Source organism: Numenius arquata, chromosome 1 (assembly GCF_964106895.1).
Source record: "Numenius arquata chromosome 1, bNumArq3.hap1.1, whole genome shotgun sequence".
NCBI lineage: Eukaryota > Metazoa > Chordata > Aves > Charadriiformes > Scolopacidae > Numenius > Numenius arquata.
Genome location: NC_133576.1, coordinates 5,557,058 through 5,571,521, shown reverse-complemented (window position 1 = coordinate 5,571,521; position 14,464 = coordinate 5,557,058). Strand labels below are relative to the sequence as shown.

Below are 14,464 nucleotides of genomic sequence, written 5' to 3'. Positions count from 1 at the left end.
TTTTCACTTGATTATATACTCTCCCTGTCAAAATCACCATGGTGAGGCTGACGGGAGAAGGGGCTAAATATGATAATATACAAAAATAGAGATGCGAATATAAAATAGTTTGGTTAAGAATATCTTAAAATTTGACATTCACAGCGGTTAATACTAAAGTATTAAACTCACACCATGCAAAAGAGGAGGTATGTCAAAATCATACTGAGCAAAACTGGCTTTACCCAACAAAAAGAAATCATGAGCAGTTAATACAGCACGGGAACCCCTTCCAATGGTCAAAACATCTTTTTTTCTTTTTTTTTATGGACAGTTGCTCCACTGAAAGTTAAATGCTTCCTTACTAGGAAAAAATAATATATATATTTTTATATATATGATTTGTATACTGTGATATCAATATACACTGAAAGTACTGCAAGGATATATTATTAATTTACAGTAAAACTAACAATCCACGGTTAAATTTATAGTTTATAAATATGCTGTCTATATTATATGTGGTATAAAAATATTTGACATTTTGTGGGCACTAGGTCAAAATAAGGTTTTCTTTTTTAAGGGACTAGAAATCATTCAGGTATATGCATATTACCCTTGTCAATTACGTGAAAATCGTACTGACGTGGTACAAAACAGAATCCTACCGCATCGGCAAAATGAAGAAGGTAATGTATAGCATGATAACCACTGCATGACAAGGCTAATTAGGAGAAAAAACAAAACAAAAGAAAAGAAGTTACAGCAGCCTGGTTCTAGCAGTACTTTAAATAAGGATATCATGATTTAAAGTGACACGGGCAGGAAGAAAGGATGCAGAAGAGACGGGAAAAGCTAAAAAGGAAGAAAAAGCAAACTTTCAAATATTCCCAACAAAATTCATTGACATTCCAGAAGCAAGGAGAGAGCTCTAAATGCTCTAGTTTGGTAAATGCATTAAGGAAAAACAGAGGTGTATTCATTTAAAAAAAGCGTGTGATTATTTTTCTGGATTCACTGCTACGATTGCTGTATTCCTGTAGAAAACAAAGCCCTTTGTGTAAGGTTAATATCTGTCCTGACTGCATTTTCAAGTTTAACTTTAGTTGCTGGCCCTCCGTAGTTAACATAGAGGTTATTTGGCTACTTCCAAGTATCTATGGTATGCTGCTCTAAGACGGACTTCTTTATTATTAATTACTTTAAACATTTTTGGTATTGACAAACCCCACATCTCACCTCGCTGGACAAGTAACACATCCCGGTCCTTCCATTTCCTTATGTGCTCAGTCACTTCACTGGATTAAGGCATGTTTTTGTGTTCCGTTTGCAAAAATAAAAACTTTTTGTACAAATGTCTGGGTTCTTTTATACAAAAATTTTTCTTCTTATGGCACAAGCAGCAGTTGCTGTTTAAGAAAATATATAAATATCCTTTTTTTTTTTTTTTTAACTTCTGTACAAATATCTTCAGTATTCCTCCACCCCATTTAATAACATTTAACTGTACACTGTCCTACCTCATCCTTCGCCGAGAGCTCCCTCCCCCCTCCCCAATAGAACGTTATTTTGTATTTACACTTTCACGGCGGAGGCAGATAACGGGGCGGGGGGGCTACCCCTCATGAGGAGTCCGTGCAGGGGGACGGCGGCGGCGGGTAGAGATGGTGAGAGTAGCTCCGCTCCGTGTACGGGGAAGGCGGGCAGCTTTCGTAGTTCTCCTCCGCCGACAGGTACTGGCTGCGTGGAGTGGGTGGTGGGGGGACGGGCTCTGAATCATAGTTCAAGTCACTGGTATAGCCCTTGGCCGTCGCTGCCGTGACCCTTCGGCTGGGGGCATAGTCACTGTCACAGACATCCGTGCTGCAGGGCGTCGTGGGAGGTGCAAAATGCCGGTAGCTGTAAGGCCTGTAGCTGCAGCGGGGAGATAACATGGGAAAAACGTCAGCATCCGGGCTCCCCAGTTCAAGAGAGACAGGGAACTACTGGAAAGAGTCCAGCGTAGGACAACTAAGATGATTAAGGGATTGGAGCATCTCCCTTACGAGGAAAGGCTCAAATAGCTGGGGCTCTTTAGCCTGGAGAAGAGAAGGCTGAGGGGAGACCTTATCTATGTTTACAAGTACCTACAGGGTGGGTTGAAGGATGATGGAGCCGGACTCTTTTCAGTGGTTGCCAGTGACAGGACGAGGGGCAACGGGCACAAGCTGGAACATGGGAAGTTCCATTCAAATATGAGGAAAAACTTCTTTAGGGTGAGGGTGCCAGAGCCCTGGAACAGGCTGCCCAGGGAGGTGGTGGAGTCCCCTTCTCTGGAGATTTTCAAGACCCGCCTGGATGCAGTCCTGAGTGATGTGCTCTGGGCAATCCTGCTTTGGCAGGGGAGTTGGACTAGATGATCTCTGGAGGTCCCTTCCAACTCTGACAATTTCCGTGATTCCGTGATCTAGGCTGCCCAGCACCACAGGCTGCCCAGGGAGGTGGTGGAGTCTCCATTTCTGGAGACATTCAAAACCCACCTGGACACGTTCCTGTGCAACCTGCTCTAGGTGGACCTGCTTTGGCAGAGGGGTTGGACTAGATGATCTCCAGAGGTCCCTTCCAACCCCATGTGATTCTGTGATCTAGAAAGACTGTGCATTTTGAGCAATGCGCCCACAAACAAGCAAGCGGCGGATAAGCTACGGTGGAAACGGAGAGTGGGTGAACCTCTCCGCAGGAGATCCACAGCATCACGCTCTTTCCCTTACACCGCGAACTCCCTAACTGCCCTGCAGAAAGCCCACCTTTGCACTACAGCATCAAACTACAGCAACGAGTGAAAGGGCTGCTAATTATTCATTATCTACAGTCAACAGGCTCCCTAAGGACTTAGTTGAGGTAGAAAAAGTTGCTCGTAAGACAGTGGGGCAGGAAGGGCACAGAGAGGGAGGGCAAAAATAGCTCTGCTGCAATTATACGGAAAAGATATTCCATTTCCTTTATGCAATTTATGGATACTAACTTCTAAGCCCAGACAGGGAGACTGAAAATCGCCTGGCGCATTCATAGCAGTCAGGAGAATCGCTCCCCAGAGCAGTAACTGGGATGGAATTCCCAAAGGCTGCTACCACAAAACATCTTTCAAAACGAGTCCAAGACAGTTTAGAGAAAACAAATTAGAAAGGGAGGTGGCTTGGTGGCTACAACTACCAGCATCACAGTCAGCTGTTGGGGGAGGGCGGGGATGCAGCTCCCCTTATTCAAGTCAGAATGTTAGGAAAGATAAGAAGCAGCAAGGCCAGGGTTTATTTTTGGATGAGGGAGCATTCGGAAAACATTCAACCCTACGCTCTACATCCCTAATAGGATTTATGATACTAAAAGTCACAACAGCTAACCAGCAATCAGCATGATTCATGCCGGTGCCAAAATTTGGGTTTCTTTCATTAGAAAATTACTCCTCATTTTAAAAGATTTTTCATATGGCTGCAAGGGATCATTAATAACATCTGGTCTGACCTTCTGCACAACAGAGGCCATATTTTCTGCTAATGGAGAAGAGATGTCTTTTCAGCCCCAGAGACCTCATTATCCAAAAGCCCCCAAAGGCTCTGTGTTCGGGAGGCATTTCTTCCAATAGACAAATACAGCGCTCTCTTCTCATTGACCAGATCTACTAGTGATTTGGGAGGGGAACCTCTGCACCCTTGGGTAGTAGGTGTCTCATTCTTTATTTTTGGTAACTAGTTATAAAATGATAACGAACTCCAGCATCTTGCAGGGAAGGTAAGAAAGGTACATTCAAGTAAACAGAGATAAAGCTTGCAAGCTCATAAAAATTAGTCAGAGAAAATAAGCAAAAGGTTAGTAATCTTTTTCAGATATTAACCCTTAATATGTCTAACTAGAATTTCTGTGGCCTTTATCTAGGCCATAATATTAATGTTAATTCTGAACTACTAGCCTCTGCACGGTGTTTGCCTATCATTTCTGATAATTACATAACATATTATTTATTACAGAAGCCTAAAAAAAAGGGCAGGATTCACTCCAGGGTAAGTATTTTTGGCTCAAAGCTATCGCAGTACCGGGTTTCTTTCGGCATTTATCTAATTCCGTGACGAGTGTTGTCATTCCCCCTAAAGCAAAACACCCAAGAGGTGTACCACTAACCCACTTACTGTACGATTTACCTCGAACAGTGCTGCACTTACACGCACGCTTCACTGACACGATGCACGTGAACCCATTTAAGCACCTGTTTTAGTTCTTGCAGAATTAGGGCCTTTGATTGCGATTCTTAGGGAGCAGAGGCTGTCTTTATTCTGCGTTTTCTCCACTAACTGCTTTGATCCTGACGGAAGCTATTGTAATAGTAATTACCTGTAGGATCTATGAGTGGATGGGCTGTTTGAAGAATAGCCGAATTCCATGGTATAATGTGAACGTTCGGTAGCTGGTGATGGTGGTGGGTTCAAAATCTAAGGGGGAAAAAAAAAAGAAAGAAAAAAGCCGCAGTTAAAAAAAAACAAATAAAGGAGACTCAAGAAAACATTAGTTTACAAATTTTCTTTTTAGTACTGTTTGATAGGAACCTTAAATTAAGAATTCATGCACAGCCCCTCCCAACAAACAGGATTTTTCTCCTGTCTATTCCCCAGTTCTTTAACAGACACTGGTAACGCCACTTTTTACCATTCCCACAGAAGCTCTTACTAAGCTCTTCTCAAAAAACGCTGACTGCTGTTGCTGTTTTGACATACCCAGTGCTAAAAAGTAAAGTTGAAGCTAGCTGCTCAATACTAGATTGTCACTAGGGATACCACCGCCCTAGGCAAACTGGCAGATGTCTGCTCCTGCTAGCTGTAGTCCCCAAGTATTATGCTGTTAATGATAATTGCAGCGTGCTGTCCGAGACAAGCATTTCTTCCCTATACCGGCATGCTCTTACTGCACAAACACTATTTTGATTAACTTAAAGATATAACATGATGGGTTGATTCTCAGAATTGAAAACCGACAGTTGAAGATTTCAGCCCGTGCTGACCGAGCACGTAACTCTTTAACGCTCGATGGTGGCTCGGTGGACTTCACATAAAACTATCTAAAACACCAACCACTGATGCTTGAAGTAAAGAGACAGGGAGCCCTCTAGGGCTGGTACCAACTTTTATATAGCACCTAGTGCAGCACACCACCCATTTGTGACTATGGAGTTGCACGACACTCATTTGCTTATCTGTCACTTGCAAGACACAGGACACAAAACTTCATTTTAATTCCTTGAAAGGTCTGTACAGAATCAACCATGGTTTTACCTTCAGAGGCACATGGCAGAGTATAATGGAAGGAGATTGCTCTGCCGAAGCTGCTCAACATTTGTAAGGAATTTTTCGTCTTCCCTGACATTCAATCTAACATCTTTTTCTGGCACTGAGCGCTCTCACGACTTTTTAAAATTCCTATACTGTTTTGGAAAAAGACAATCTCCTCTCCTTTCCCTTTCAAAATCACTTACTCCATATTCAAACAAGTGTATCAGGCTAGAAACTTAAACCAAAACATTCATCTGTCAATTATTTATCCTCAGAAAGACACTGGCACTTCCCTGAAAGTTATAAAAGATCTATGCATAATAGAATGACTTACTGGAGGAAAGTAAGTGCCTTTGGTACTTGAAGAACTACTGGAAGAGGCTCCAGTAACATGGGCTCTGTCATAGGGTGGCCCGCTGCTCCCTCCCATAATGCTGAGGGAGCTGATCACAGATTTACCTCGAGACATCCCTGAAGAACAAAGGTGTATGTCAACATTCAATTCTTTGAAACAAACAGAGGAAAAAAAAAGCTTAGAAAGAAATAATCTAGAGGACAACGGCGGTATAAGCTCAACTCCTAAAATCAAAATTAATCTTCTTGGTGTTAAGAGCAAATTCAGTGCTCCTTGATGGACAACTGGAATGAAGACTGTCAGGGAATAAACATGTTGGTTTTCTGTATCTGCTGCTCAACTGCAGGACTTGGCACTGGGCTACACTAGAGCCGTGTGAACAGACACAGATTTCTTTCACTTGAACGGCTGGAAAAGACTTGAGAGAACAAGCATTCAGGCGCTATTTCTATGCCTCAGAATAAAACATGAAACTGACTCTGACCAGCTCAACTGAGCAACTGAAATGTGTGCAACAGAAGAGAGGGTTTGTGTTCTTTCATTTCCACACCGTTAAGTGAGCTTTTGCTACTGGACTGAAGCAGAGAGTCCAAGCGGGAAATGGAGAGGTGTGCCGCTGTGCTGGAAATAATGGTGAAAATTCTCTCAAAGACTCTCTGAATGAAAGCAGGTTATTAAAGAAAGCAAAGAAATTTGGCGCATTATTTTAACCCTGTAACAACCTCACAGAACCTCCGTGTTGTGACTGGAACCTGCTGGATCCAAAGCCACAAGTTACAGTATGCATTTAATCAATATATACAGAAGCAATGCATATACATGAAGTGCAACACTGCAGTTAAGCCTTACTTTTTAAACAGCATGTGCTTGGACTGGTGTTGGAAGCTTCATCAATGAAACAAGACCAGTTATTGCTGGTCATTACAGACTTTACAAGAAGTTTCACAAGCATACAAACCCAGTCTACAAATCTAACAAGAATAATTACATAATGTTTAAAGTCCCATGAATAAAACTCTGTGTAACTTTACCCTGTACTGTCACGACACCTTGCTGATGCTATAATAGTCCAAAAAGAGGCTTCTTTAATAGCAAAAGAAGAGAATTCCCACAACATGTGTATCTATTTGAGTTTCTAAATGCTCGTGAATAACATAGGTAAAATAGCAGTTCATTATTATAAAGAAGGATGGCAACAAGCCTTGACAGACCTCGCCTTCCAACAATTACGTATCTGGAACTGACATCTCCTGTGCATACACGCACAGTACCCTCAGCTACAATTATGTGGTGACAAAGAGCAGGACAAGGATCACACCGGTTACTCACCAGGGAGAGACCCTGACAAAGAGCTTGGGTGAGGCACATAACCAAGAGGTACAGAGGCTGGTCCGTGCACCACATAATCATTGGTCATTGTTTCCCCATCTCCCTTCATGCGTGGGCACAGCACCCTCTGGCAGATGAAGTACATCGCTCCAACCACAAAAACTGTAAGGATCACACCAATGATGGAGCCGATTGTGTTGTTGGGCTGTGGCGCAGGCTCCTCCGTTGTGTCTAAAAGGAAAAAGGAAAATCGTACCGTGTAAGTTAAACCAACTGCTTCATGTACCAGCGTCAGTTTTCCTGACATCTTTCCACACAGGAAAAATAAGAGCCTTCTCTTATCTAGGCAGACAACAGCTTTTCAAATTAATATATGGGAGGAACAAACCGGCACTGGGACAGGTCTGTTTAAAGACTCAGAGTGTCCATGAGGGCTACCTGTGCACAAGATGACCTCCAGACATGCCGAGAGGTTTTTAAATCACAAATGACAGGAAACAAACAGTACATGCATGTGCAGGGGGGCTGATAAACCTGATCTTCCTTCATGCTGACAGGCAGGGCTACCCTTTGAACTTGATGAACAAGACCTGCAGCCAAGACCCCGGATGGCACTTTGCTGGGGACTCCAGTTGTGGTTTTTTTGGTCATTAAAGATAATGACAACTACTTTTCATGTTGCACCTCACCACATAAGCACCTGGGTTATCGCTCAGTGTAACAGACTGGCACTCCCTCTTCTCAACTCTGTAACCTTCAGTTATGCTGAGCAGTAGAGTTGATGCACCAATGATGAATTTGGGATTTGCTGCTATGCATTGAACTGCGTAACCTACTCCACATCTGACCCACACTGATGGTTACAGACATAGCTAAGCATCAGCTTTAGAGGTGCCATCCTTAAGAAGAACCTATCTGAAATGATTATTCAACAGTCAAACTGAGTGGCGTTCCCTACAACACCAATTCTAAGCGATGACATTTCTGGGTATAACTGACAACCCCCTGCCTGTGCTTCATGAATTTGACAAGAAAAGCAGACTTTAAAGTATTTTCTTGTTGTAGTCGGTGTTTTACATCTTATCCATTACTGAAAGTCTTTTCCTCAACGCGTTTTCTTCTCCCAGAACACCAAACCCACATTTTAACCAGCTTGTCACAGTCTACAGAGATAAGTAATCAGACTTCTGATCATACTTGAAGAGGGACAGCCACAACCGCAGTCTTACTCTGGGTAGGCTGATTTTCCAGCCACTGCTACAAAACAGGAAAATATATGAACTATAATAAACTACACATGTTTGTGCTAATGTCACTAACAACTTGGTAGCATGACGGAACACCTCCTATTACTCCTTCACAAGACCAAGGATCCAACTCTGGCTTTGCATTTTCAAGTTGTGTGTGTGTGTGTGTGTGTGTGTGTGTGTTTTTTCAAGATCTGTGATATACAGATCTCTTAACACAAGAGGAGATGTCCCTATTTACAATTTCTTTTAAAGCAGCAAGGGTGAAAATGAACTTTCAGGTTGGAATTTTAAAGGCGGTGGTTTTCTTGCAGAGCCCGGGAGATTTCAAGGTAGGGGATATCACATGTTACAAACCATAAATCAAGCTCAGAATTACATCTGTTGAAGATACAAAGGAAATTTTAGAAGGTTTACTCTATAAACAGAGTGCTCCTCTGATTCTAAAAGCACCTGCTAATAATTCTCTGGATGAGAAAACCATGAAGCTGAACAGTTATATATAAAAGCCTCATGCTGCTAGAAAGACGTTTTTAACACCACACCAACTCAGCATACTAACAGATTATAGTCAAGCAAACATTTTATTTCTTTTAAAAGTTCAAAAAGGTAAGTGGAAATTTTACTAACCTGCTCTGCCTCAGAGACTACTTGTTCAGAATACTAGTTATTTTTGTTATTCCTATTTCACCATGTTGTGCATTAATTGCGTGACAGCAGTTAGGAACAGGAGCATTCATTTTGGGAACAATTAATTCAGTCTGGTTGGCAGAATAAAATCTAACTCATAGAGAAGGTAAGAAACAAGTTTCGGACGCTGCAATCATGTCTCTAGTCTCAGGTTTTACACTTACAGCATCCTTGCTCATCTGAGCTGTCACTGCAGTCCAGGTTATGATCACATTTCTTGCTTTTCCCGATGCACTGCCCACTGGCACAGCGGAACTGGTCGGTTAAACAGAGAACTGGAAAGAGAAGCCCCCACACAACAAGAGTCAGTATCAAAGACTTCTACCCTTTAAAATGATTAAGAAAACAAGACACCAAAGCATACAATCAGGAGCATCCTGGGAGAGCTTAGCCTGCCGATAGTTTAATTTCTAAAGTAGCCAGTGGCACGCAAAATCCCACATGCCGATCATGCAGAAAAAGTGATTCAGTGTTCTGTTGAGGATATTGCACAGTGGGTACCCGGTCCTTACTGTCTATTTACAATAAGGACACTACAAGATAAAGTTACCTTGACTACAAAAACTCAGAAGCAGAAGAACACTGAGAACGCAGGCACTTATCCCATGTTCTGGGATAAGTGCCTGGATAAGCTACTGCAAAATTACTACAAGAATCGCCAACTGTAAGCTTTTGCTGTAACGTAAGAGAGAAGAATTAAGTTATTAAAAATAAATCTGCCAAAAATGATGATAAAATTGTTTAAGAAAGATAAATGAGATTTCTCAATGCCCTTGTGCTCTTCCTGTAAACCAGAAAACTCCTTGATCATGAGACAATATATTTCACTTGACATTACGTTTTTAAACTGAAATGAAAGACAGAAGATAAAACTGGAGCTTTGCCAGTACACTCAAAAAATAAACTACCACTTTGGGAAAAAAGGTGCTGCAGGCAAGGTGCTGGCTGCTGTTGTTTACACATATTTTTGCCTCCTGTTTCTCATAAATCCAGAAATTCTTTCTGACTTCAGTGGAATTAAGAAGTTAAACTAAAGGCTTTTCTGACCTGTAATCAACTTGAATACTCTGAATAACAGGGCCACTTTGAAGGTGATAAACAGCCCCTAGTCTGATATCTCCAGCCACTGGATGGCAACTGGGAAGCTAACTTGCACGACATATTTTCAGATGTCAGCATCTGATCTGGCTAACAACCACCGTTCATCACACAGGAATTTCAGCGCTGGTCTGGATGTTTTTGTTTGAACTGGAGCCCATCTTTTGGAAAGAAATTCAGCCTTGTTTCAAAGACCCTTAGACAGTCTCTTCAAAGAAGGAAATTGTACTGGAAGGATATAGGGAAGAGGCATCCGTTCAAGCTTACGAGTCATTCCTACACCTCCTCACTACTCGTGCAGTGGGGAAAGGGAGAGTTTGCTCATGTCTCACGTTCTATAGTGGTGAGGTAGTTCAGATTCCACCCGCATAACCTGTCCTTTCCAAAATTAAAAGAACCTAATGCTCATTGTGTTGACAACAGCACTTTCCTCTGTAACGATGGCTTAAATATTCTCTTTTGCTGTGCTCTACAGGAACAAGAGGTCTCCAGGAATCTCGTCTGTCTCTCACTTCCACCTACTCAGAAAAGCTTAACTTCGTTTTTTTCAGGTATTATAAAATAAATGATCCCAAGACCTTTACTTGATACAAGGCACACAAAAAACTATGACAAGGATTTGCTCCACTTTGTAATTCGCTCCTATTATCAAGTTTTTGGAGCTTAAAAATATATTATCTTTTTAATAGCATTTTTCACAAACAGAGCTTAAATCACTGTGCAGGAGATCAGTCTTATTTCTATTTCAAGTGGAAAAACGAAAGTATGGAGTTGTGAAATAACTTCCCATTCAATAGATCAGTTTAAAAACTAGCAGAATCTCAAGATTCTTCCAAATCCTACTCAACAATAACTTTGGTATCTGTCATAGTGTCCCCATGACAGCTTTATTTTCATCACATTCCAAAAGATCCTCTTTACCTTCACAGTTCTTCTCATCCGAGTTGTCCTGGCAATTTGCTTCTCCATTGCACCGGAGGGCACTGTCTATGCACTGTCCACTTTCACACTGGAACTGGGTGTCTGAGCACACCGGGCAGTTCTTTTCGTCACTGTGGTCTTCACATTCAGTGAAACCATCACAGCGCCAGGCCACCGGGATGCAGTCAATCTCACCTGTGAAACAGGTGAACTGCTGAGGGGAGCATGTTGGTGGTTCTTTAAAAATCAAGCAAACAAACAAAAATTAAAAATCCAGGTGAACAAACAGCAGGTCAGGACAGGTAAGGACAAGAAGATCTCAGCTGCTTTGATTTACCAAGCAGCTGATAAACATGCCACGTCATACAGTAACTTCCACCCCCACTGCCTCTGCAGTCATTTGTGCAGATCTTGAGCCCCACGTGACTGATGCAGGCTCACATTGATAGAGGTTCATTAGACAAAGAACAAGAGGAACAGAGACACGTGCACACTCAAAGCACAATTATTTTCTTCCCTTCCCGCTCCAGCCTCTTACACCCTTCTTTTAGTAGGGTCTTCAAGAGTCAACACACTTTTCCACTCCCCCTTTCCTGCAACACCACTGTATGCACAACCGATGGCTCACTGTCTCTCTCATGTTCAGCAGTCACTGTATAGAAAACGTTAAAAGGATGTAATGCGCTGCAGATGGATGCACTGTGACTCAATGTCTAGTTATGTGCCCTCAACAGCTCTGTTCAGTCAAAATTCTTTTAAAACAACAAAAAAACTGCTCCATCTAGTCAAGTCCCACTATCTCAACACAGATGTTAGCTGTTATTTAACATTTACTACAGCAACTGTTAATCTCATGCAGTAAGTAAGTGTGAATTTTTTTTCCCCTTTTTTAATCCCCCTTTTCTCCCCCCTCTTTTGGCCTGGTATTAAACTTGCTCTGAGAAAATATCTGGATTATGTTAGCTCTTGTTCCATTGTGAGACCACACGTCGCCTTGATGGCGAGAAGATTGCATAATAAATCCATTCAGTATGGTGGCACAAAGAGACCCAAGCACCAAAGTGCCTTTCCTTTACCCAATTTCAACCCCACCCTCGGAGACACCAGGGCGGAGGCTACAGTGGCCGTATCACCACAGAGGAGGCAACTCGCCCTTCTGGGACCACAGTTCAGAAAGACACGCACGGGGTGAGCTCGAGGAGGACAGCAGAGAAGAATAAAACGGCACAGCTATGGTGCAATACACCAGAACATGAGAACCTACCGCTATTTGAAAAAGCAGAACATACAGAGTCATAGAAAAAAAAAAAAAAGTAATAAAAAAATCACACCATTGACAAATCAAGTTGAAACAATTCGGCGGTCTTAACTAGGAAGGGCGAACAGAAATCCTTATTCAACAGTCAACTAGCGAATTTTTCTTCTCTTACTCCTTCTCAATACTTGTGGATTTAGCTAGGCAAAGAGGTAAACGTGTAAAAGCGTGTAACGGCACCTGGTGCACTGTCACACTCTTTCTGCTCAGAAGCCACCCCTGAAGTGAAGACACGGCCCCCGCATCAAGCCAGAAGCTGAGAGCTCAGTGACACAGTGACACAGAGCGTGGGAAGGACTTACCTCCGCAGGACAGCTCATCCTGCAGCAGAACAAGGTGGACTGGACAAGAGCAGCGCGTGGTGCCGTCACCCTTCACGATGCAAATGTGCGAGCAGCCACCATTATCTTGAGAACAAGGATGCTGTCCTGTGATTTTAAAAATAAGAAAGATGGCTACTGACAAGAAACCCCCACCTCTTTTACAATCTTTCAGTGATTTCTTTGGGCGCTCAGGACTCCCTTCATTACTTCCTTCCCCCTGGGGAAAGTGCTACTAAAAACAACTGAAAAAGCTATATTTTGCTGTGTGTGCTTTTTCCCTTTACGCACATCAATAATTGTCATGCACACCGATCACTGTCTGCGATCTGAAACATTATGAGAATCATGCCACGGAGCCTACGAAAACAATACACGGACTCGACGTATTTTGCTTCTTGTGCAAGGTAGAGTTAGTTCTGCAGCAAAAATAGCAGCATTAGTAATACAAAAAGATGCCTTGAATTCCATACTTCATCTTGTCTATCAAAGACCATTAAAAAAAATAAACTTTTCTAATTTATGAATTCTGAAGCTTCCGTACTGTGTCTGAAACTCAAATTAACATGCTCTAGATAAATATGTCTCTTCATTTTAATGTTTAATAAGGACAACATACTTCTCTTGGAACTCCTGACAGATTTACTGAGATTAATAGCAAACAAAACTAGTAGTAGTCTGCACTGATGCTTTAATTAAACATCCCCAGACATTTTTCTACATATTTCTCCAAGGCATGCACCACAGCCTATTAACCAGGCCCATTTCCTCCAGGATGACAGCAGCTCCACCGCTTTAACCATCCAGCTCCCGTTGTTTCAAGCATGTGTGTTCGGGAAAGGCTGTATCCTGGTAAACAGAAAACTTTTAAAAGTGCAGCCACGTTCAACAGAAGTTGTTATTTAATACACACTTCCTTTGTGCAACGCAACGTTGTTCTTTTGTCATTTACTTTCAATATGAATTGCCACCAACAAAAATTGCTCACTTTGCCTTCAAGGCAGGCAGTCCATCGAAACATTTACTCCTAATAAAAGGCTCCGAGAGCTGTGCTTGTCTAAAAGGAGTAAACACCTAATAGCGACTCACACTAGTGTGTCAAAGCTGTAATTGTCTACTGGGGATAACAGGGCTTTTCCACTGTGCCTATCGACACCCAAATGCCAGGTGCCTGTACAGGACGACCAATAAGGTTGTCATCAGCAACAAAACACGATGCTGGGTTTGTGATAGATTTCCAGACCAGGGCCAACTGCCTGAAGGAAAGAAACTTAATTGCACCCTGGTGATGTACAGACACAAAACGATACCAGCTTCTGGCCCCTTCGATCTGCGCTGATGTCGATCAGCAACACGGCAAAACAGGCTCATCTCTCTGCGGCCGCTCCTTGCCTCAAGCCCCACAGGCACCGCTTGCACTTGCAAACAGGGATTGCACTTACTGTACTCCTGAATGTTGAGCTCTTTCACAGCATGGATGTCACTGAGTTGTGCAATACGAGCTTGGACCTTTGTACGTCCTTCTCGACCGGTCATATCAATCTTTTCAATCATCTGCTGTTGCCTGTCGATCCAATACAGCCAGTTTTCAAATACAGTTAGTCCCACGGGCTGCAAGATATTAGAGTCTTCCAAAACGATCCGGTTAGCACCTGCAGAAGGGGAAGAGTGGTTTAGCTCAACTGGAATCAACTCAAGTACTACCACAAACATTTTCTACGTTACTCACACCACTATTTTCCTCTACTTCTACATTACCAGGTAAGCCTACTATAAAACTACAAGGAATCCTGGGTCCTCTGGTGCAAGACTGATGCATTTTGCAGACAGGTGATAATTTTTTTTTTTCTACTTTCACCAAGAAGACAGTTTTTGTGCCTCAAATATATTTACTGTATTTAAGAAGCATCTGG

The 14,464-nt window shown here is 42.4% G+C and overlaps 1 protein-coding gene across 6 annotated transcripts in view; it reads right to left on the bottom strand.

Moving 5' to 3' along the window:
• Nucleotides 1-1,430: 1,430 nt before the first annotated feature.
• The window catches only part of LRP6 (LDL receptor related protein 6), a 114,909-nt gene continuing 101,875 nt past the window's right edge, over nucleotides 1,431-14,464 (bottom strand). For 2 of the 6 annotated variants that reach the window (XM_074154115.1, XM_074154162.1), the window contains 8 exons: nucleotides 13,994-14,203; nucleotides 12,534-12,659; nucleotides 10,917-11,153; nucleotides 9,062-9,172; nucleotides 6,961-7,191; nucleotides 5,611-5,747; nucleotides 4,345-4,442; nucleotides 1,431-1,893 (listed from right to left, as the gene is read on the bottom strand). In XM_074154115.1, the coding sequence (XP_074010216.1) occupies nucleotides 1,602-1,893; nucleotides 4,345-4,442; nucleotides 5,611-5,747; nucleotides 6,961-7,191; nucleotides 9,062-9,172; nucleotides 10,917-11,153; nucleotides 12,534-12,659; nucleotides 13,994-14,203 (1,442 nt within the window). In that variant the 3' untranslated portion in view covers nucleotides 1,431-1,601. Of the gene's footprint in view, nucleotides 1,894-4,344; nucleotides 4,443-5,610; nucleotides 5,748-6,960; nucleotides 7,192-9,055; nucleotides 9,173-10,916; nucleotides 11,154-12,533; nucleotides 12,660-13,993; nucleotides 14,204-14,464 lie in introns of all 6 variants that reach the window. The other 4 variants (XM_074154143.1, XM_074154124.1, XM_074154135.1 and 1 more) reach the window with 4 other exon arrangements.